This window comes from Orbicella faveolata, unplaced genomic scaffold (assembly GCF_042242905.1).
Source record: "Orbicella faveolata isolate gen_17 unplaced genomic scaffold, um_ofav_v1 contig_25, whole genome shotgun sequence".
Taxonomy (NCBI): Eukaryota; Metazoa; Cnidaria; class Anthozoa; order Scleractinia; family Merulinidae; genus Orbicella; species Orbicella faveolata.
The window spans coordinates 10,499,877-10,520,784 of record NW_028301553.1 but is presented as its reverse complement, the minus strand read 5'-3'; the positions used below and the strand labels follow the sequence as shown (position 1 = coordinate 10,520,784).

At 43.1% G+C, this 20,908-nt stretch overlaps 2 protein-coding genes and 1 pseudogene across 2 annotated transcripts; all 3 read left to right on the top strand.

Moving 5' to 3' along the window:
* The first annotated feature begins 1,877 nt into the window (after positions 1-1,877).
* Positions 1,878-2,930, top strand: LOC110057633 (adenosine receptor A3-like). The gene has a single exon (XM_020764227.2). It carries the CDS (start codon positions 1,878-1,880, stop codon positions 2,928-2,930), a length of 1,053 nt encoding a protein of 350 aa, XP_020619886.2.
* A 6,168-nt stretch (positions 2,931-9,098) lies between these two features.
* Positions 9,099-12,604, top strand: LOC149108896 (uncharacterized; annotated as a pseudogene).
* Positions 12,405-14,257, top strand: LOC149108895 (uncharacterized). The gene has a single exon (XM_089294140.1). It carries the CDS (start codon positions 13,161-13,163, stop codon positions 14,049-14,051), a length of 891 nt encoding a protein of 296 aa, XP_089150266.1. The 5' UTR covers positions 12,405-13,160; the 3' UTR covers positions 14,052-14,257.
* Positions 14,258-20,908: the final 6,651 nt, after the last annotated feature.

Here is a 20,908-nt window from a genome sequence, read left to right as displayed (position 1 = left end):
GTCTGCACACTAATTTCACATTAGAATTTCACATCTTGTCACCCAGCTGTGTAACCTACCGCACAAAGATATGCTTCTAGATTTTGGGTTTTCTCTCGATCAAAAATTTATAGAGATAAAATAACATCACAGGAAGCACTGCTCAGGGGTGAAAAATTCAAAACCATGTTTATTACCTGCAAGTTTGGTTCCAATCATTGTCTTCTAATAAGTTGTTTAACGGTTTAATTTTACTCGCTATTTGACTTCTTGACCTATAAATATTGGGAGAAAGACTAACCAAATTAACCAAAGTTTCCGCCTACCTTGAAATACTCATTATCTGTTAGCAGGCCAACACTCCTTCTAGAAACAAACAGTTTATCCAATTTACCTCGATGATTTTCGTTCTATTTACCAAATGTTTGAAACTTTTAATTGTCAAATTGAAAGTACCTAACAGACTTAAATGAAAGCGACAGCTGCGGTACCAAACGATATTTCATTTTCATTTTTTTTTTTTTTTCCATTGGAGTAATCAACTCTTTGCATTGCCGACACTTTTTCTATCGATCTCTATTTCAGATGACAATGCTAAATGCAATTCTTAAATGCTTTCACAAACCAAATTCGAAGTTAAAAGAAATTAAAGCTGGGTAAAAGACTGATAAAGCATGGTGGCCATACAATCGACTCAGTTTGGGTATATTGGATGTAATGCGCCCTAAAAAAAGCGGAATTGGGAAAAGTTAACAGACGATTCATTTAGGTCAATACATTCAAAGTTACGGCAAAACTGGAACATCAGCTACATTAGCTACAATTAAGGTCATTCCACTGAAATCGAACCCGCACTGAGATTTTTGTCAAACTTTACCTGTTGATTGTTTCTCTTGTTGATGGTGTCGCCATGTTCGTTTAGGAGCAACAGCACCTTGTTTGCACCCAATAAATCCTTATAATATCATCATGAGTATAGTCACGATTGCTTGCTAAAGTCACGTTTCCGACGATTGTTTATCGTCCTACACTGAGAATTGGTCCATATTTATTTTACACAGAGAAATTTATTACTCAATTCAAAACAACAGAAAAAATGATAGGTCACCGCACTCGTTTACGAGGAAATGACGATTTACCTCTATGGCGAGGTCCAGCCGTAAAGAAAAAGCCGCCATTTTTTAATGCGCGCGCGCTAATCACGTGTGAAATTATGCGCAGTAGGGATGCACAGTGCAATACTGGGGAATGAACTTAAAGGACGATATTTTTTCTTACATGCTTGGTGTAAAATGGAAATACGAGCAAGACAACCCAGCTAAAGTGATACTTGCAGTAGTTAAGACAATAACTGCAAGTTGCTGCAATTATTCTCCTATAAGGACTTTTTCATGTCCATTGTTGTAATAGACCAATTTCGATATGTTAAAATTCCGCCTAAAACAATAGACCGCAGTGCGAGGCTCCGAGGAATAAAAACAGAGTTTGCGGGGTTTATTCCCCGGAGCCTCGTGTTGAGGTCTATTGTTTTCGGCTGAATTTTGATACATCGAAATTTGTCTATTCTGATGTTTTGGCCTCATCGACAACCCCGACTATCAATAAAATTGGTCTTATCTGTAGTAAGTCAAATTTTGCTAGAAAGAATTTTTTAAAGAATTCACAACCAATACAAATGGGCTTGATATGGAAATGGTCGTGACAAATATATTTTTAGGAAAGAGGTTCCGAGTGGTAAATATTACGTATTTTATTCTTAAACGTTATAGGTTTAAAGGACCAGAAAGACTTCAAAACGGAAGACTCGTCGTTCTTGTAAGCGACAGATCAAAGGCGGCAGGTTGTTGTACAGTCATTGTAGGTCTCCAATAGAGGTTCTTTCTTCATACCACACCAAAATGCGTCCGAGCAACACTGCAACAACCATCAACTCTTCCAATTCCACATTTTATTGCCGGTACTCTCCAAACCTATCATGGAACTTAAGTGACTCCCATTTTCACTTAATCATAGCCGTCATGACATTAATTGCTTCACTCTCTACCATTCTTTTAAACGCTTTGGTGATCATAGCCATAAAGCAAAGGAAAGAGCTGCAAAACCTTCCACACATTTTGTTGTCCAGCTTGGCAGTTACAGATCTTCTAGTCGGCCTTACGGTTATGCCGCTATCTATCACTGTTGATGTCTTTATATTCCTTCGGCTTTCGTTTGAGCATGTGTGCTCGTTACTGTTGGCGAGTCGTTGTTTTGGCCCCTTTCTCTTCTCAGCTACCTTACATCACTTGACTATTATTGCTTGGGAGAGGTACGTGGCAATCCAAAAATGGATGAACTACAAGATTATTGTCACAAAAAGGCGTCTCAAAAACCTTGCTACGGCTGCCTGGCTCTCAGCGCTTCTCCCGTCGGTTCCAGACTTTTTGACGTTAGTGCTCGGTGTGGATAGTAGATTTTTGGCCGCCTTGTTAACTGTGTGGTCTTTTGTATGGACAGCTTGTGTAATACTTATTGCATATTTCTACCGAAAGGTTTACCTTGGAATACGCAATTTGAAAACAAACGAAATCAGTCAAGTCAACGCTCTCATGAAATTGAAGCGTGAATCTAAAGTTGCAGTGACGACTGGCTTATTAACCGCCGTTTTAATACTCTCTTTTCTCCCAATAACTGTGGTTGCCTTCTTAGGAAACGTTTTCTTGGTCTTTAATACAAATGTCGCTTTCCGATTTACATGGGCAGCAACGCAACTGAACTCTTTATTGAATCCGCTGCTCTACTGGTATAGAGATCGCCGTTTCAGAATTGCCATTCTCAAGCTGGTGGGAATGAAATCTCCGCCTCAAAAATTTCAGCCGGCAGTTGATGCCGCTCGATTTATCACGCGAAAGGATCCTGCGGAGCTCAATAACATAGACAATAAACCTACTATGCTTGTCCCACAATCATGATCGTTCAATCCACCAGTGGTTTTACATTCTGTTCATGGAACACGGAATGAAGCTATTTTGAAAAAGTCATCTTCTGCCCCCGTGCTTGAGCAATGCAACAGTTCCTTTGAAGGCCTAGACCTGCAGCAGCCTTCTTCCATCGTAATAACCACCGCTCCAAACCATGCCGAAAGCAGCGTGCAAAGTAAAGTGAGGAAAAACAATCCTCAAGGTATGGCGGATGCTACCATACCTTGAGCTAAGCCGGACGTTGCACCGCACCTATTTGGGAATAAGCCAAGATTGAAATCATGCCTGCCGTAAAAAGCTGGTGCTCAAAGTTGGGTGTTAATTATGGGCAATGCCTAGATATGGGACCTTGATCAATTATAGGTATAATGGGCCATTTTACCACCATTTTTGCACTAAAACTGATGAAGTTGTTTTCCCATTTGCTACGTCAGAATGCCATCAATATCCAAAACCGCCTGTTGTGACATTTAAATTGATGACGTCACAGAGGACATAAGAAGATCGCTAATTGTACGAGACGTAAAGATATTTCCATTTTCAGGAAGGAACTTGAAATTGAAAGCAATACCCTTTCGGCTTTTTGAATAGCTCTTATAGCTTTCACTTTTTTTCTTTTTCTTTTTTGATTTTTTTTTTTGCTTGAATACGTATAATAATACCACGCCGAAAGCGGCCTGGTTTGTCTTTGCTTTGTTTTGTTTATCTTGATGTGTCTAAAATTGTGTTCCGCAGAAAGAGCTCTTCAAATGGTGCCGGTGTTATCGTCAGTTCATTGACAGAGCAATTAAGGACAGGGGTTGAATAACATGTTTCTCTAACAATCACCTAATCAATTTGTCAGTTTTAGTTGTTTGCAACCTACGTTACGCTGTTTTCCTTGTATTTTGCTTATGTATATTTTGAATTCGAACAACATCAAGTTGTAAGAACGTATATGTTGCCAATTGTTCGCGAATCGAAGTTTCTTTTTTACAATCAGTATATAAATTAGATCCATAGCACCCAGAAATAAAATAACCAAACATTTTGCATTGTACATCAGGGTATTATAAGAAGCAATTAGATTATGAGCTCAAGATTTCTATTTAAACAATTGTGTTTCTGTCGAGGAATTATCGGCTGATAGTTGCCCCGCGAAGATTTGATGTTCTTGAAACAAATATTTGCCAAAGAAGCGAAGCTTCGAGGGCAAATATACTAGTTTTAAGAACATCAGATTTCCAAGGGGCAATTATCAGACCGATAGTTCCGAGACATAAACACTCTATTGTCTTTGTTGTTCACCACTAAATTTTCTTCCGCGCGCCAGTTCAAAAATCAGATCGAATTATTTTCGACTTTTTTAGATGAAAGCCGTCAAAGCCAAATGTAAAATTTAGAAGGAAAATAAACAAAACCCACCTAAGACCATTTCAATTGTTTAATTTTTTATCAGCTCGCTTGTTTACAGAAAATTTTTCACGGACGAGTACTCTCCATCCGGGTATTTTCCTCGGACGGGCACTATGGGCTGATAGTGTCTCTCCGCGGATGAACACTATCGTGTCACGTGATCAATTTAAACCAATAAGAATCGGAGAAAATTTAGTGGTGAATTACAATGTGTGATAGTTGACGAGGGCGCAGCCCGAGTCAACTATCACGAGAGCGACAGCGAGAGCGACAGCGAGAGCGACAGCGAGAGCGACAGCGAGAGCGACAGCGAGAGCGACAGCGAGAGCGACAGCGAGAGCGACAGCGAGAGCGACAGCGAGAGCGACAGCGAGAGCGACAGCGAGAGCGACAGCGAGAGCGACAGCGAGAGCGACAGCGAGAGCGACAGCGAGAGCGACAGCGAGAGCGACAGCGAGAGCGACAGCGAGAGCGACAGCGAGAGCGACAGCGAGAGCGACAGCGAGAGCGACAGCGAGAGCGACAGCGAGAGCGACAGCGAGAGCGACAGCGAGAGCGACAGCGAGAGCGACAGCGAGAGCGACAGCGAGAGCGACAGCGAGAGCGACAGCGAGAGCGACAGCGAGAGCGACAGCGAGAGCGACAGCGAGAGCGACAGCGAGAGCGACAGCGAGAGCGACAGCGAGAGCGACAGCGAGAGCGACAGCGAGAGCGACAGCGAGAGCGACAGCGAGAGCGACAGCGAGAGCGACAGCGAGAGCGACAGCGACAGCGACAGCGAGAGCGACAGCGAGAGCGACAGCGAGAGCGACAGCGAGAGCGACAGCGAGAGCGACAGCGACAGCGACAGCGAGAGCGACAGCGACAGCGACAGCGACAGCGACAGCGAGAGCGACAGCGAGAGCGACAGCGAGAGCGACAGCGAGAGCGACAGCGAGAGCGACAGCGAGAGCGACAGCGAGAGCGACAGCGAGAGCGACAGCGAGAGCGACAGCGACAGCGACAGCGAGAGCGACAGCGACAGCGACAGCGACAGCGACAGCGACAGCGACAGCGACAGCGAGAGCGACAGCGAGAGCGACAGCGAGAGCGACAGCGAGAGCGACAGCGAGAGCGACAGCGAGAGCGACAGCGAGAGCGACAGCGAGAGCGACAGCGAGAGCGACAGCGAGAGCGACAGCGAGAGCGACAGCGAGAGCGACAGCGAGAGCGACAGCGAGAGCGACAGCGAGAGCGACAGCGAGTGCGACAGCGAGAGCGACAGCGAGAGCGACAGCGAGAGCGACAGCGAGAGCGACAGCGAGAGCGACAGCGAGAGCGACAGCGAGAGCGACAGCGAGAGCGACAGCGAGAGCGACAGCGAGAGCGACAGCGAGAGCGACAGCGACAGCGACAGCGAGAGCGACAGCGAGAGCGACAGCGAGAGCGACAGCGAGAGCGACAGCGAGAGCGACAGCGAGAGCGACAGCGAGAGCGACAGCGAGAGCGACAGCGAGAGCGACAGCGAGAGCGACAGCGAGAGCGACAGCGACAGCGACAGCGAGAGCGACAGCGACAGCGACAGCGACAGCGACAGCGACAGCGACAGCGAGAGCGACAGCGAGAGCGACAGCGAGAGCGACAGCGACAGCGACAGCGAGAGCGACAGCGAGAGCGACAGCGAGAGCGACAGCGAGAGCGACAGCGAGAGCGACAGCGAGAGCGACAGCGAGAGCGACAGCGAGAGCGACAGCGAGAGCGACAGCGAGAGCGACAGCGAGAGCGACAGCGAGAGCGACAGCGAGAGCGACAGCGAGAGCGACAGCGAGAGCGACAGCGAGAGCGACAGCGACAGCGACAGCGACAGCGACAGCGAGAGCGACAGCGAGAGCGACAGCGAGAGCGACAGCGAGAGCGACAGCGAGAGCGACAGCGAGAGCGACAGCGAGAGCGACAGCGAGAGCGACAGCGAGAGCGACAGCGAGAGCGACAGCGAGAGCGACAGCGAGAGCGACAGCGAGAGCGACAGCGAGAGCGACAGCGAGAGCGACAGCGAGAGCGACAGCGAGAGCGACAGCGAGAGCGACAGCGAGAGCGACAGCGAGAGCGACAGCGAGAGCGACAGCGAGAGCGACAGCGAGAGCGACAGCGAGAGCGACAGCGAGAGCGACAGCGAGAGCGACAGCGAGAGCGACAGCGAGAGCGACAGCGACAGCGACAGCGACAGCGACAGCGACAGCGACAGCGAGAGCGAATAATCTAACTGTTTTAGTGTAAATCTACTATTCGTTCGAAAATATATCTAAATCCTTTTCACAGACACTTCGAAAAAGCCAAGAAGAGGCCGCCATTTTGTTAACAAGGGCTCACCGCGACGCTAATCACTATCTATCACAGAACAGATAGTGAGTAGCGTAGCCAATCAGAGAACGGCATTCGTCATAGGGCGCTGGTAGATTTATACTAACAAAAAATAGATTTACTGAAAAATCGATTTTTAAATCGATTACATTTAAAAACGTATAAATTTTCTATCCAACAATCGAGATTTGTAGCTACTTTTGAGAACCTATTGCTGGCAGACGTCCGCCATACTTGCGAAGTTCACGTGTTTGAAAGCGTGCTCGTGTTAGACGGTTTTTACAATCGCCATTTTTCAACACCAAATGGCTGATTTGAAGAAGCAGACGTAGATAAATGTTTTATTATTATGTCGCATTGCTGAATTATTTAGGACGAAACTGTCGGTAAGACGGTTAGTGTTTGTTCCTGTAATTTTCGGCTTATATTCTTCTTCATGTTTTCATAGAGTTGTTTTTTGTTTATAATTGTGGAAAGCCTAACCTTCAAGTCCCTGTCCATAAATATGGAAAATAACTCGGCAGGGGTCGAAAATTCGATTTCGCTCATATTCCTATGGTAGATAGGCTAGGGCATGACAAAAACTACTGGATACTTTTTTTGGCAAAATATCCTTTTATATTAAAGAAATATGCAAATTACCAAATTCCGTTAAAATCGTCATTTGACGTACCATTTTATCAAACAAGTTTGAGAGCCTCGCATGCAAAACCACATCATTCCTCCGTCTTTAAAATACTCAAATATTTTTGTGCAATGTTTAATCGTGTACTGGGTTGATTTTAGGGAATGTTGCGGTTTTTGTTGGGTGCAAAATAATTAAATTTCAAAGACATGTATTTTATTCACTTAAAAGTACTTCGTAAAAATAATTGATTTTCACCATGCGCGAAACCTTCAAATTGATTAAGCTTCTGGTGGTTGAATGGCAGAAGGATGGTCTACGGATTCCTGTAAAAATTTCTTTGGGCAAATGATTGTGAGCGACGCGAGAGCTTTTCAAAGTACGTTAAAAATGCAGATATTTGACCATCCGTCGTCAAATTTTAATTTACGGGTTAGACATATATTTTAGCTCGCGCCACATGTCTTGAGCTATATTAAGTTGAAATAGACACAGAGCTGATAATTTCGAAATGTTCTAACCTTATTTTCTGCAAAGGCAGGTCCAAAAGCCGATTTGACGTGTTTCTGTCACCATTCGTCACACATAAAGCAGAAGTTTGCTTTTGTTTACACACCATCCGGTGTACATCGCCAACTGTCAACTTGTTTAATGGTCGAATACCATGAATCTGTGACCCTCTTTCGACAAATATGATCACCACTGCATCTAAGTCAAAAACGGCTCAGTGATTTGTAGATAGTTGCTTGCTTTGCACTACACCACAATATTACGTTTGATCATCGTTTGATCTGTTGCTGCTTGAATCCTTGCTTGCAGCGGTTCCTTGTTTGTTCGTCACGCAATGCTCTCATCCCATTTTAGTGGGTAGGGGTACGACAATTTCTATCCTAATAGGTAAGGCTTCGTATGGCTTGGAACCACAGGGAGCACACAATCTCGTTGAGTAGGAAGAGATTAAATTAAGCAATGAAAAGAATAAATAGTTAACCATTGCCCGTGTTGTCATCTTTTAATAGACCACTGCTACCTACATGCCCTGCGTAATACTGTAACGCTAAACTCGTACCTATTGTAGGTCTTTTCGCGCTGTGCAATTATTTTTGGTTTACATATGATACAATGGGCTACCCTTGGGGAAATGGTAGATGGCCGCTTAATACGGGTTGGCCGCTTAATAGAGGTTGGTGAGCCTTGAATATTTCACTAACGGATTATAAATTTATTAGTTAACATGTAGTCCATGGGCCAGACCCTCTCAGATGTACCACTCAGAGGGACCAGCTGAGAGTGTGACAAATTTGAAGCTAAGTTGGGGGTGATTACAAAATGTTATGATAGCAACCCCTAAAGAGTAGCTTTCTTGTATATTTTACTGGCTGAAATATCACCAAAATTCGCTTCTGCATGAAAACGAGGCATGTTTTCAAAAGTCATATTAAAAATATTAAGCTGGATCAAAAATAGTCTTCACACATGTAAATACAACAAGAAAGAACACAAATCATTTTTTAAGAACCAAATTTCAATTTACCTCTTTAAAAGCGATGATATAGTAAGTTATGGATTACTTCAAATGTTGCAATGCATTATGGGGAAATTCAAGATGGCGACCTTCATAGCAGGTAAGTACGTTTGATTTATTCACTGATTTCGATAATCTTTAAGTAGAGATCTGATTAGAAATCAACAATATATACAAAATACTAGCTGTATAACTAAACAATAAGCATTTTTATGACGATATAGTGATATTTTGAACCTCAAATTATATAAGAGACATGGACTCGACAGCCCAGCACTGTGTTGCCTTAATCATTAATTTTCATCGTTTGTAAGCCGGTATGTGTTTACAACTCAATAAAAGCTATAACAAGTAGCTACATAACTAAACAATCAGCGTTTTGATGGTTGTCTTGTGATAATTTGAACCACAAATTACGTAAAATATTACTGTCGCTCAGTCTTTGTATATATCACCACACTTTGATGCACCGTGTTAATGAATTCTGAATCCAACTGCCTTTCAAACATTTTAAAGCGTGTAACAATTTCTTCTAGAAAAAATAACAATATTAAATTGACTGTCCTTACTTTACCTCTTTTTGAACATTTAAGGAACAAAACGAAGAACTCTAGAAATTAGCAATGCAGAAGATAACAAGCGACAACGAAAACGAAACGAGTGCTTAATTCACTGTAGTGACGAAAATGGAGAGTTGTCTTCTTTAAAGACCTTGAGTCATGGAAATCACTACTGAATGCTGCGGTTATTCGTAACCATGAAGAGGTTCTCGATATCGCGAAAACGTTAAAGGAAGGAGAGGTGCCCCAGATCTCCTATCATCGAAAATGTCGCAGTATCTTTACGATGAAAAGGGATTTACAAAAGTTGTCTCACTCTGGTTTCAAAGTTGAAGAACAAGGTGGCACAAGTAGCCGCAGATCTTCAGTCCGGCAAACCGTGACCACGCAAAGTAGAGTCTATGAGCGAATTTGTGTATTTTGCGAGAAGACCAAATACCTCAGGGGAACCAAAACTAGAGAGGCACTGGTCCAATGTATCGACTTGCGTGCTGATAACACGATCAGGAGAGCAGCTGTGGGTAAAAACGATCCACGAATACTGGCTATTGTCACTAGAGAGCTTGCCGCGGCAGAAGCGTGCTATCACAAGTCTTGTTATCGTGACTACACCCGAAACATTCAAGAAGCTTTTAGCAGTGATACAGAAGAGGAAGATAAGTGTTTTCAATATACTAATGCAGAATCACAAGCCTATGAAATGCTGTTTACCTACATCAAAACAGATTTGCTGCAAAACCCGAGGGTTGTTAGAATGGCTGAGCTGTATACCTTATTTACATCCTTTTTAAATCTCAAGGAGACATGGAAATCAAAGAATCTACGAGAACCCATTTCAGAAGGAAACTTGAAGGGGAGTTTAGAGGCACACTGGATTTTGAAGATCTTTCTGGCAACAAGCGAGTTTTGGTTATTCCGCATAGTCTTTCCCGACTGGATTTGGCCAAACTTGTCATGGAGAAGTCTGAAACTACTATTCCTTTAAATAGTACCAAGAAAATATCGAAGACCGCCCTCCATCTCAGAAAAGCTATCCAGGAACAAGAAATAATGGCATCATGGCCACCCCAACCTTGCGAACTATCTGAAAATGCCGTGACCATTCCAGATGACCTCAAAGAGTTTTTGTTCACTATGCTAACTGGAAGCACTGGATTTCCGGGTTTGCAATCTTGTTCTCCAAAAGTTCAACGCCTCATAACCTCGTTTGGACAGGACTTGGTATTTGGTGTGAGTGGTGGACGACAGAAGCCCCCGAAGCACGTCCTGCTTCCTTACGCTGTAAAATCTCTTACTAACAACGTTGAACTAATTCAAATTTTAAATCGCTGTGGCCACGGGATTGCGTACTCCCAACTTGAAGAGATTAATACTGCACTTTGCCTTCAAAAGTTGGCAGCAACTTCATGCAACGAAGTTCTCCTCCCCCACAACATCCGTCCATTCATCAGTACCACTCTAGCCTGGGATAATATTGATCGTCTCGAGGAGACCTTGTCTGGTGAAGGCACGTCCCACCGAATCAATGGAATTGCAGTTCAAGCGAATCATTTTGGTCCCCAGCCTCCATCAGCTTCAGAACCAATCATTGTGAAATCGAAGAGGAGAAGTATCGAGTCTGTGGATGATGAAACTGTACCTATCTATAATGCCGGCGAGTGCTGTGGGCCCCATACTAGAGGATATGTGGAGGTCAAGTTAAATCAAATCATGGAATGTGCATGGAGAAAGAACTTGCTATGGGTTTTAGTACGCATTCATGCAAGTCAGAAGCAATCTGTTTCTGGTTGGACTGGTTTCAATATTTTGGTGCGTAATAACCACGAAGTTGCCAAGGATAACGTGGGCTATCTTCCAACAATCAATGCCCCAGCGACGAACATGTCAGCTGTGTACCAAGTCCTCACCAAGTCCCTACAGATTAAGGAAACTTTAAACCTCCAAAGCATAGTTGTTGTGTTTGATCAGGCACTGTACGCTAAAGCTACTGAGATAAAGTGGAAACACAGGGCACAGTTTAATGACCTTGTGTTGAGAATGGGCGTGTTCCATACCATTTGTACTTTCTTGTCAGTGATCGGAAAGCGTTTCCAAGATGCTGGTTTGAGACGTAATAGTCGAGTCTGGAGTAATTGCTGAAGGATCTGTGGCTGGTGTTCTAGAAGGCCGTACATATAATCGCGCCGTACGATTTCACAAGCTCATGTATGAAGCTCTTAACAGGCTAGCATGGACGGGATTTAACTCTTGGATTGAGGAACATCATAAAGAGAAGAAGCCTACTGTTGATGCGCTTTTAAAAGGACTGAAAACGCTCTGTGATAACACATGTGAACAAGAATTCAAAGACACAGTGGAGAGTCCCTCATTTGAAGAAGTATCGCAACTGTTCTGCTTGTATACGAGCGATCTCCGACATGATAATGGGAAGCTATCGAAGTTTTGGATGTCTTATGTTGACATGGTGGAAATATTACTTGGTCTGTTAAGAGGATCTCGGGAGGGAGATTGGGATCTTCACCTTTCATATATCAGTGAAATTGTCCCGTGGTGTTTCGCATATGATAACCTTAACTACGCCAGGTACCTTTCAGCATATCTGCATGAAATGTCACATCTACCAGCAGAGCATCCGGACACCCTGGAATACTTGCGATCCGGAGGATTTTCTGTTCAGATTGGCGAAGACAACCCTTTTGGGAGAATACCTGTTGATCAGACGTGCGAGGAGACTGTCAACAAAGACACTCAAACGTCAGGAGGAACTAAAGGTTTCAGTCTAATGCCTAATGCAGTGAGCAAATTCTACCTGGTCGCTAAATACCGGAGCACCTTCCTGAGGCAACTCAAAGATATATTGCACATCAGTAGTTCTTGTTCCCAACACAAAGATCTACAACCAACAAGAATACAAAGAGATGAAGCTGATGTTCAATCCATAGTGTCAATTCTTCAAAACACTTGGCTCAACCCATTCAGCCCTGACCTTCAAGACCTCGTCTGTCTTTCCAAAGGAAAAGTTGCCACTCCTGATGTAGAGCACGACTTGCTACAAGCTAAAGATAAAGGAGAGGAAGCCTACAAAGCATTCCGAGAGCAACGACTTCAGTCTAATCAACCCAAAGTCAAGTTCCATGATTCAATCACGAAAGCTAAGCTGAAGACTTTTACTCACTTGAACACAAGGTATCAGTTAAAGCTGGTAAGAACCAAGAAGTGATCATCAAGGCCGACAGAAGACTGTTTGCTCAAATGATTGTCATCGCAGAGAGCAGAGACTTACAGATGAGAGAAGTATTATCCCATCCTCTCGGACTACTCCCTTGGTTATTAGCTACCGCAGATGGCTTGATGCGTAAGACGAACAAAGCGTCCTTGGCTAAAGAACTGTATAAAAATGTCGAAGCAGCAGATGCCCTTCCCCAACCCTCAGCGTGTGTAATAGATGGGATGGCTCTTGTCTTCTTTGCAGAATTCTAAACGAAGGTGGAACAAGTGACAGGATTGATGTCGTCTTCGATGATTACAGAGAGGAATCCATAAAGAACGCCGAAAGAGAGAACAGGGGTGACGGTTTAGGAAGCGAATACCGCAATATTCAAGCCGAACACAAGGTTAAACAGTGGAGAAGATTCCTGTGTAGCTCAAAGAACAAACAAGCTTTCATAGCGTTTGTAACCAGCGAGTGGAAGAAAGAAAAGTACACAGAGAAGCTATCAGGAAAGACACTGGTTGTCCCGTGTGGCGAAACATGTTACCAGTTATTGTCTGGAATAATGCAACCTATCAGTGAGCTCGAATCAACCCAAGAGGAGGCTGACACCCGAGTCCTCTTACATGCAGCCCATGCAGCTAAATCGAGGTTTGCTTCGGTCGTCATAGTATCCGAAGACACTGATGTGTTGGTACTTCTTTTGGCCTTCAAGAGCTTTATTCCTTCTTCAGTATTCATTAAAAGTGGTTCAAAGACCAGAGTCAAGTACATCGATATCTCAAGAGTAGTTGAGAGGGTTGGAGCAAGTGTATGCAGATCACTGGCGGGCTGTCATGCATTCACAGGGTGCGACACTGTTAGTGCTTTTGTCGGACGGGGAAAGGTTGCAGGTTATCGAATTGTAAAGCAAAATGCTGAATTTCAAGAGATGTTCCAACATTTGGGTATGTTCTGGAATATGTCTGATCACCTGTACCATAGTCTTCAGAAATTTACATGTGCCATGTACTGCAGCAACCCTGGTACAAGCGACATCAATGAGCTGCGATATCGACTGTTCTGTTTGAAGAGAGGAGACGTTGATTCCAACCAGCTGCCACCCTGCAATGATACCCTGCACAGACACTCGCTACGAGCAAACTACCAGGCTGCTGTCTGGAGACGAAGTTTACAAAGATGCCCAGCCATCCCATCGCCAGTGGGATTTGGCTGGTGTAGAGAAGACGACAAGCTGGTCGTAGACTGGATGGGTGGTCAGCCAGCTCCGCAAGCTGTTCTAGAACTACTATCTTGCCAGTGCAGTAGGTCCTGCAAACTTCCATCGTGCTCCTGTATTGTCAATGGGCTGAAATGTACTGATATGTGCCGGCTTCAAGATTGCACAAACAGGCCAGATGATGACGACGATGCTTTATCCGTCGACGACAATGACGATGAAGAAAGCGGAAGGTAAGAATCTCATAACCATAGGAAAAATATGAAATAACTTTCCTTATACATACTCTTACATTCGTAAGGTTTAGTTTCGAGCGATGTACTCTTTTTAATGTATCGAGTAACTGTTTGTGGTTGTCATGGCAACTGCTAAATGCTTTAAAATAACTTAGCTGTTATTTTTGTCTGAAATTAAACATGAGTCTTTGTTTACATTTAAGTGAAAATGGTGCTTGACTGACGCGAAAAGGACTAGTCTCCAATGTGTTTGGTACTGGTATGGCTTCAGAATGGATGATATCAGGACAAAGAAGACTCGTTAAGGGAGCTGTTTAAGAGGCCCTGCGCCTAAGAAACGACCGATGATTTCCGGCTAAAAAATAAAATCGGCCGATTTTTATCTCTCAAGTAGAGGTTACCGAATACTATTTAAAAATGAATTTCTTTTGTTTCAGTTTCGCTTTAAACCAAAAATATCGAGCCGCAAAGTTTTTCCGTCTAAAAGCAGCAAAATCAGGCCGAAAATAAGCCCCCGCACAAAACTGTTCAGAAATTACTATCGCAACGCAAAATAATGAGAAAACTACACAGTGTTGAAGAAAAAGGCCTTTTAATGCAATATCATTCGATAAACATCAAAAAACTGCCGAGGCGATTAACAAATAAAGTTTCAAATATTGCATACTAAATTAGATGGAGCGTTGGAGCTGATTTTAAAATAATTATTTCTCAAAAGTTCAACGCTTTTGAAAGCAATCACAGTGATGAATGAGACATTGGAGGGATACAAATCACGTTTCTGGAAAAACATTTTTCGGCCAAAGTATATTGACCTTGTACAAAGCGTTCAAAGTTACCGTGTTTACCGTTATCCTGCTACTTCGGCGAAACGCTTCTCTTTTGCCAATACGGCCGTGGATAGCGTGTTAAACGCCACTTTAAACCTTGCTAGGCATTCAAAGACCGTCCTAAGTAGAAGGAAGTAGAATTAAAAGAGAAAGGAAGATGAAAAATACACAGAAAAAGAAAATAACTCGAAATTACCATCTGCTAACGAAAGTTGAATCTGGAAAATGTCGTCGCGTGACAGCGGCCATTGACGTCATTTGTATCAATAGCGGTGGAATCCAAACGAATGCACAAATAGGAAAACAATCTTTCCCGGCCAGAAAACGTTTAGTGCAACAATGTTATGTTATTTTTCACAAATGATGGTCACTGAAAAAGAAAAACTTCCCCAACCGCCACAACGTTTTGGCCGCAGCGTGATCTGAGTTATGGGTCACGACTGGATCTGTAGCCGCTGACCGCCCGAAGGACATTGCAGTCTCGTTTTCCCACGCTCTTGCGACCTTTACGTGACAAATGACGTCATTGGCCGCTGTCACGCGACGACATTTTCCAGATTCAACTTTCGTTAGCAGATGGTAATTTCGAGTTATTTTCTTTTTCTGTGTATTTTTCATCTTCCTTTCTCTTTTAATTCTACTTCCTTCTACTTAGGACGGTCTTTGAATACCTAGCAAGGTTTAAAGTGGCGTTTAACACGCTATCCACGGCCGTATTGGCAAAAGAGAAGCGTTTCGCCGAAGTAGCAGGATAACGGTAAACACGGTAACTTTGAACGCTTTGTACAAGGTCAATATACTTTGGCCGAAAAATGTTTTTCCAGAAACGTGATTTGTATCCCTCCAATGTCTCACTCATCACTGTGATTGCTTTCAAAAGCGTTGAACTTTTGAGAAATAATTATTTTAAAATCAGCTCCAACGCTCCATCTAATTTAGTATGCAATATTTGAAACTTTATTTGTTAATCGCCTCGGCAGTTTTTTGATGTTTATCGAATGATATTGCATTAAAAGGCCTTTTTCTTCAACACTGTGTAGTTTTCTCATTATTTTGCGTTGCGATAGTAATTTCTGAACAGTTTTGTGCGGGGGCTTATTTTCGGCCTGATTTTGCTGCTTTTAGACGGAAAAACTTTGCGGCTCGATATTTTTGGTTTAAAGCGAAACTGAAACAAAAGAAATTCATTTTTAAATAGTATTCGGTAACCTCTACTTGAGAGATAAAAATCGGCCGATTTTATTTTTTAGCCGGAAATCATCGGTCGTTTCTTAGGCGCAGGGCCTCTTAAAACTCATTAGCTGAATAGTTAATCCAAGCCAGTGCTATAGTAATCTACACATGATTGAACTTTTTGACAACGTATATTGCAGTTATTTTTTAAAATTAGGAAGTGAAAAGCCTTATTTTCAGTGACTTTTATTTCAGTTGTGGACTCACTGACCATTTCCGTCTCCATGGCAACGAGAAAACCTTAAAAAAATTTCCTTCTTTTGCAATTGAATCAATGTCCTATTCTGCTAGGCCTAAAATGTATAAAATGTTGTTTGAAGAGAATTGTACAATGGACATCGCTCACAATCTGAAGCTGTTAACCGGATCCGTGGTTATTAGGCAGTTTAGATGACGTCATTTTATCACATGTTTAGAGCAAGAAAGCTACTGATAGAAGCTTGCTATCATACCTTAAAATAGACTTCAGTTATTGCAGATTGAGAAAATACGTGATAGCACTGGTCCCTCCACATGGTACAATAAAAACATTTTGGGGGGTCTTGGCCCATGGACTAATGGAGTCAATTCAAGACAATCATTACAGACGTCATCCTCGGAGACCCAGGGGCAGTTAGTGAGAGCGGGGAAAAGTCCAAACGGCTGGACTTTTTCCCCGCCCCCACTAACTGCCCCTGGGTCTCCGAGAATGACGTCTATCATGATTGTCTTGAATTGACTCCATGTTCACTGAGAAATTTAGCTAAATTTAAAACCCGATAGTGATATATATATATATATATATATATTCTTTTTTTTTTTTTTTTTTTTTTTTTTTTTTTTGCCGTATTCAGCACAGGCGTCGCAACCTCACGTCTCGAGAAAATACAGAGAAGCAAAACATAAATTAATTCTCGGACACGGTGTATTTATTCCTGAAAGCGTCACACGCGTGTTGTGTGAGTCCAGGCTGAAGGGAATTACACGCGTGAAACACACGCGAGGGGAACGAGATTTGTACTTTTCAAGGATCTTCGCGATCTCGAGAACGAAAACGCGAGTGTAGCACATCGCTAAACGCGTGAGGATGCAAAGAAACAAGAAGAAATGATATGGGTGAGAATTTCCAGTCCTAATTGTCAAGTTGAGAGATTTTTACCCATGAAAGGAACGTGTGTAGATTTAAGGGAGGGCCAAATATGGAAATATAAAGGATCTCTACGATCACGAGTACGAAAACGCGGATGTGGCACATCGTTAAAAACGCGAGGAGGCAAAGAAACAAGAAAATCCACGCACTGTCAAACTTGAGAGATCTCCACGCGTGAAACACACGCCTAGCGGTTTAACGGAGGGCTAACATTTGCGCCTTTCATGAAAATAAAGGATCCCCAAACCGAAAACGCGACTGTGGCACATTGCTAAACGGGCGGGAATGGAAACAAACAAACAAACAAAAAATATATGGGTGAGAATTTCCAACCCACGCACTGAAGAGATTCAAAAGCGTAAAACACACGCGAGGAGAACGAGGGAGGGCCTAAATTTGCACCTCTGAAGGATCTTAGCGATCTCGAGAACACAAACGCGACTGTGGCACATCGTTCAACGCGCGATAATGGAAAGAAACAAGAAGCAATGATATGGGGGAGAATTTTCAATCCACGTACTGTTAAGCTGAAAAAATTGCACGCGTGAAACACACGTGAGGAGGACGAGGGAGGTCCAGAATTTGCGCCTTTTAAGGATCTTAGCGACCTCGAGAACGGAAACGCGAATGTGGCACATCGCTTAACGCGCGGGGGTGAACAGAAACAAGAAAAAATGATATGGGCGAAAATTTGCAATCCACTTACCTTCAAACTCGAAAGATTCGCACTCCTAAAGTCCTGTGATACCCACAATAAAGTGATCACTGCATTTTTGCTTTCAAATTTTAATATTCTTAACCCAATGACTCCTGGGTGTTCAAGTGACTTTGCATAAACTAAAATTTTTGAGAAACACACTAGAAGTAAACATAGATAGATCGTCTGCTCCGCGGCAAAACCAAGCTCTGAGGAAATTAGAGCAGTTTAATAAATTATTTCCAAAGAAAAAAATGCGATTGCCTGTTCCGAATTTTTTTATTGCCCTTTCTTTTCCTTTTTCTCGTCCCTTTTACACTCGCTACTTTTTGCATTTCAATTTCTTTTTGGCTGCCCTAAAAAGATTAGTGTCCATTTAGGGCAAAGCCTGGAAATGGGAAATTGATCAATTATAGGTATTATGGGCCATTTTACGACCATTTTTGCACCAAAACTGAAAACGTTTTTCAGTTTGCTACGTCAGAATGCCGTCGATATCCAAAAACAACTATCCTAGCTCTGCCATTTGCTTATCAAGAATATCTGGTGACCTTTAAATTGGTGACATCACAAGTGGTAAAAAAAGCACTACCATTAAGGCGCCTTGAGCGTCAAAGGGTTACAGCGGTTTAAAGGTGTCAGATTTTGCCCTACTTCAAATCTCCACTCTTTAAACACACGCGTACACGTTTCTCGAACTGGGCAGTACCTGGGTTGAGGCTTTTCGGTCATGTCATTTTTAATTTCTCTCGCACATCCTTGCGTGTTTACTGGTGTGCCACAGTGGCATTTACGGTCTCGAAATCCTAAACTATGTTTGACTCATTGAAAGATACCATTTTTGGCCCTCCCTCAAATTTCCGCACATGTTTTTCACCCATGAAATTCTATCAAATTGAACAGTACGTAATTTTGGAGATTTTCGCCCATGTCATTTTTTGTTCATCTCGCGTGTTCTCGCGGGTTTAGCAATGTGGCACACTCCCATTTTCGGTGTCGGGATCCTTAACTATCCTCGCCGGGTTTTTGAAATATGCTAGTTTTGACCCTCCCTCAAATCTAGACACGTGTATTTAACTCTTGGAAGTCTATCAAATTGGACAGTGCAAGGGTTGGGGATTCTCGCGTGTTCTCGCGCGTTTCGCAATGCACCAGACTCGCCTTTTTGGCTTCGGGATCTTAAACTATGCTTACTGGGCTGCTACTTTTGGCCCTGTCTCAAATCTACAAACGTGTAATTCAATCGTGGAAGTCCTCCGAATTAGACAGTGCGTAGGTTGGAGATTCTCGCGCATGTCACTTTTCTTTCATCACGCGTGTTCGCGCGCGTTTAGCAATGTTCCACACTCGCGTTTTCGGTGTCAGGATCTTAAACTATGCTGAACGGGTTTCTGAAATATGCTAGTTTTCGGTGTAGGGATTTCAAACTGTGCTTAATGGGTGTTTAAAAGATGCTAGTTTTGCCTCTCCCCCCCCCCCCCCCCCTCTTCACATCTACACACGATTATTTCACACGTGGAAATCATTGAATTAGACAGTGCGTGGAATAGAGATTCTCCCCTATGTAATTTTTCTTTTATCTCCATTGTTCTCGCGCGTTTAGCGATGCACAAAACTCGCGTTTTCACTGTCAGTATCCTAAACTATAATTAACAGTTTTTTTTAAAGTACTAGTTTTGGCCTTCCTTCAAATCTGAACACGTGTATTTCCATCGTAGAAGGCTATCGAATTGAGAAGTGCACTTGTTGGAGATTCTCGCCCATGTTACTTTTTTTTTTCTTGCATGTTCTTGAGCTTTTAGGGATGCGCCACAGTCGCATGTTCGCTGTTGGGATCCTAAACTATGTTTACTGGGGTTTTACTGGGGTTTTAAAGACGCTATATTTTGCCCCCTCCCCCTTCCTCCCCACCAAATCTACACATGTCTATTTCACTTTTGGAATTCTATCGATTTGGACAGTGCTTGGGATTCTCGCCCGTGTCAATTTTCTTTTCCTCTGCATGTTTTTGCGCGCTAAGCGATGCGTACACTCGCGTTTTTGAGGTGGGAATCCCAAACTATGCTTACTTGACTTTTTAAAGATGCTAGTTTTTGCCCCCTCTCAAATTTACACACGTGTATTTTACTTGTGGACTTCTATTGATTTAAAGAGTGCTTGGATGGAAGATTCTCGCTGATTTCATTTTTCTTTTTTCTTGCGTGTCGTCGCGCGTTTCGCGATGCGGCACACTCGCGTTTTCGGTGTCAAGATTTTAAACTATGCTTACTGCTCACTTTTCGCCCTCCCCCAAAAAGTACACACGTGTGTTGCACTTGTGGAATTCTATCGATTTGAACAATGCTCGGGTAAATGATTCTCACCCATGTCAATTTTCTTATCTCCCTCGTGTTTTTGCGCGTTATGCGATGCGGCACACTCCCGTTTTTGGTGTCGGGATCCCAAACAATGCTTATTGGGCTTTTTAAAGATGCTAGTTTTGGCCCTCCCTCAAATATGCACACCTGTATTTCACTTGTGGAATTCTATTGATTTGGACACTGCTTGAGTTGAAAATTCTCGTCCATGTCAATTTTCTTTTCTCCTGCGTATTGCTGCACATTTAGCGATGCCCCACACTCACGTCTTTGGTAACGGGATACCACACAATGTTTATTTGACTTTTTAAAGATGCTCGTTTTGGCCCTCCCCTAAATTTACACACGTCTATTTCACTTCTCGAATTCTATTGATTTGGACAGTGCTTCAGTTGAAGATTCTCGCCCATGTCAATTTTCTTAATTATCTCTGCGGTGTTCTTGCACGTTTAGCGATGCGCCATGCACACTCGCGTTTTTGGTGTCGAGATCCCAAACGATGCTTATTGGACTTCTTGAAGATGCTAGTTTTGGCCCTCCTCAAATCTACTCACGTGTATTTCACTTGTGGAATTCTATTGATTTGGACAGTGCTTGGGTTGAAGATTCTCG

Coding starts and splice junctions, on each gene's coding strand:
- LOC110057633 (XM_020764227.2), top strand. CDS start 1,878: ATGCGTCCGAGCAACACTGCAACAACCATCAACTCTTCCAATTCCACA.
- LOC149108895 (XM_089294140.1), top strand. CDS start 13,161: ATGCAACCTATCAGTGAGCTCGAATCAACCCAAGAGGAGGCTGACACC.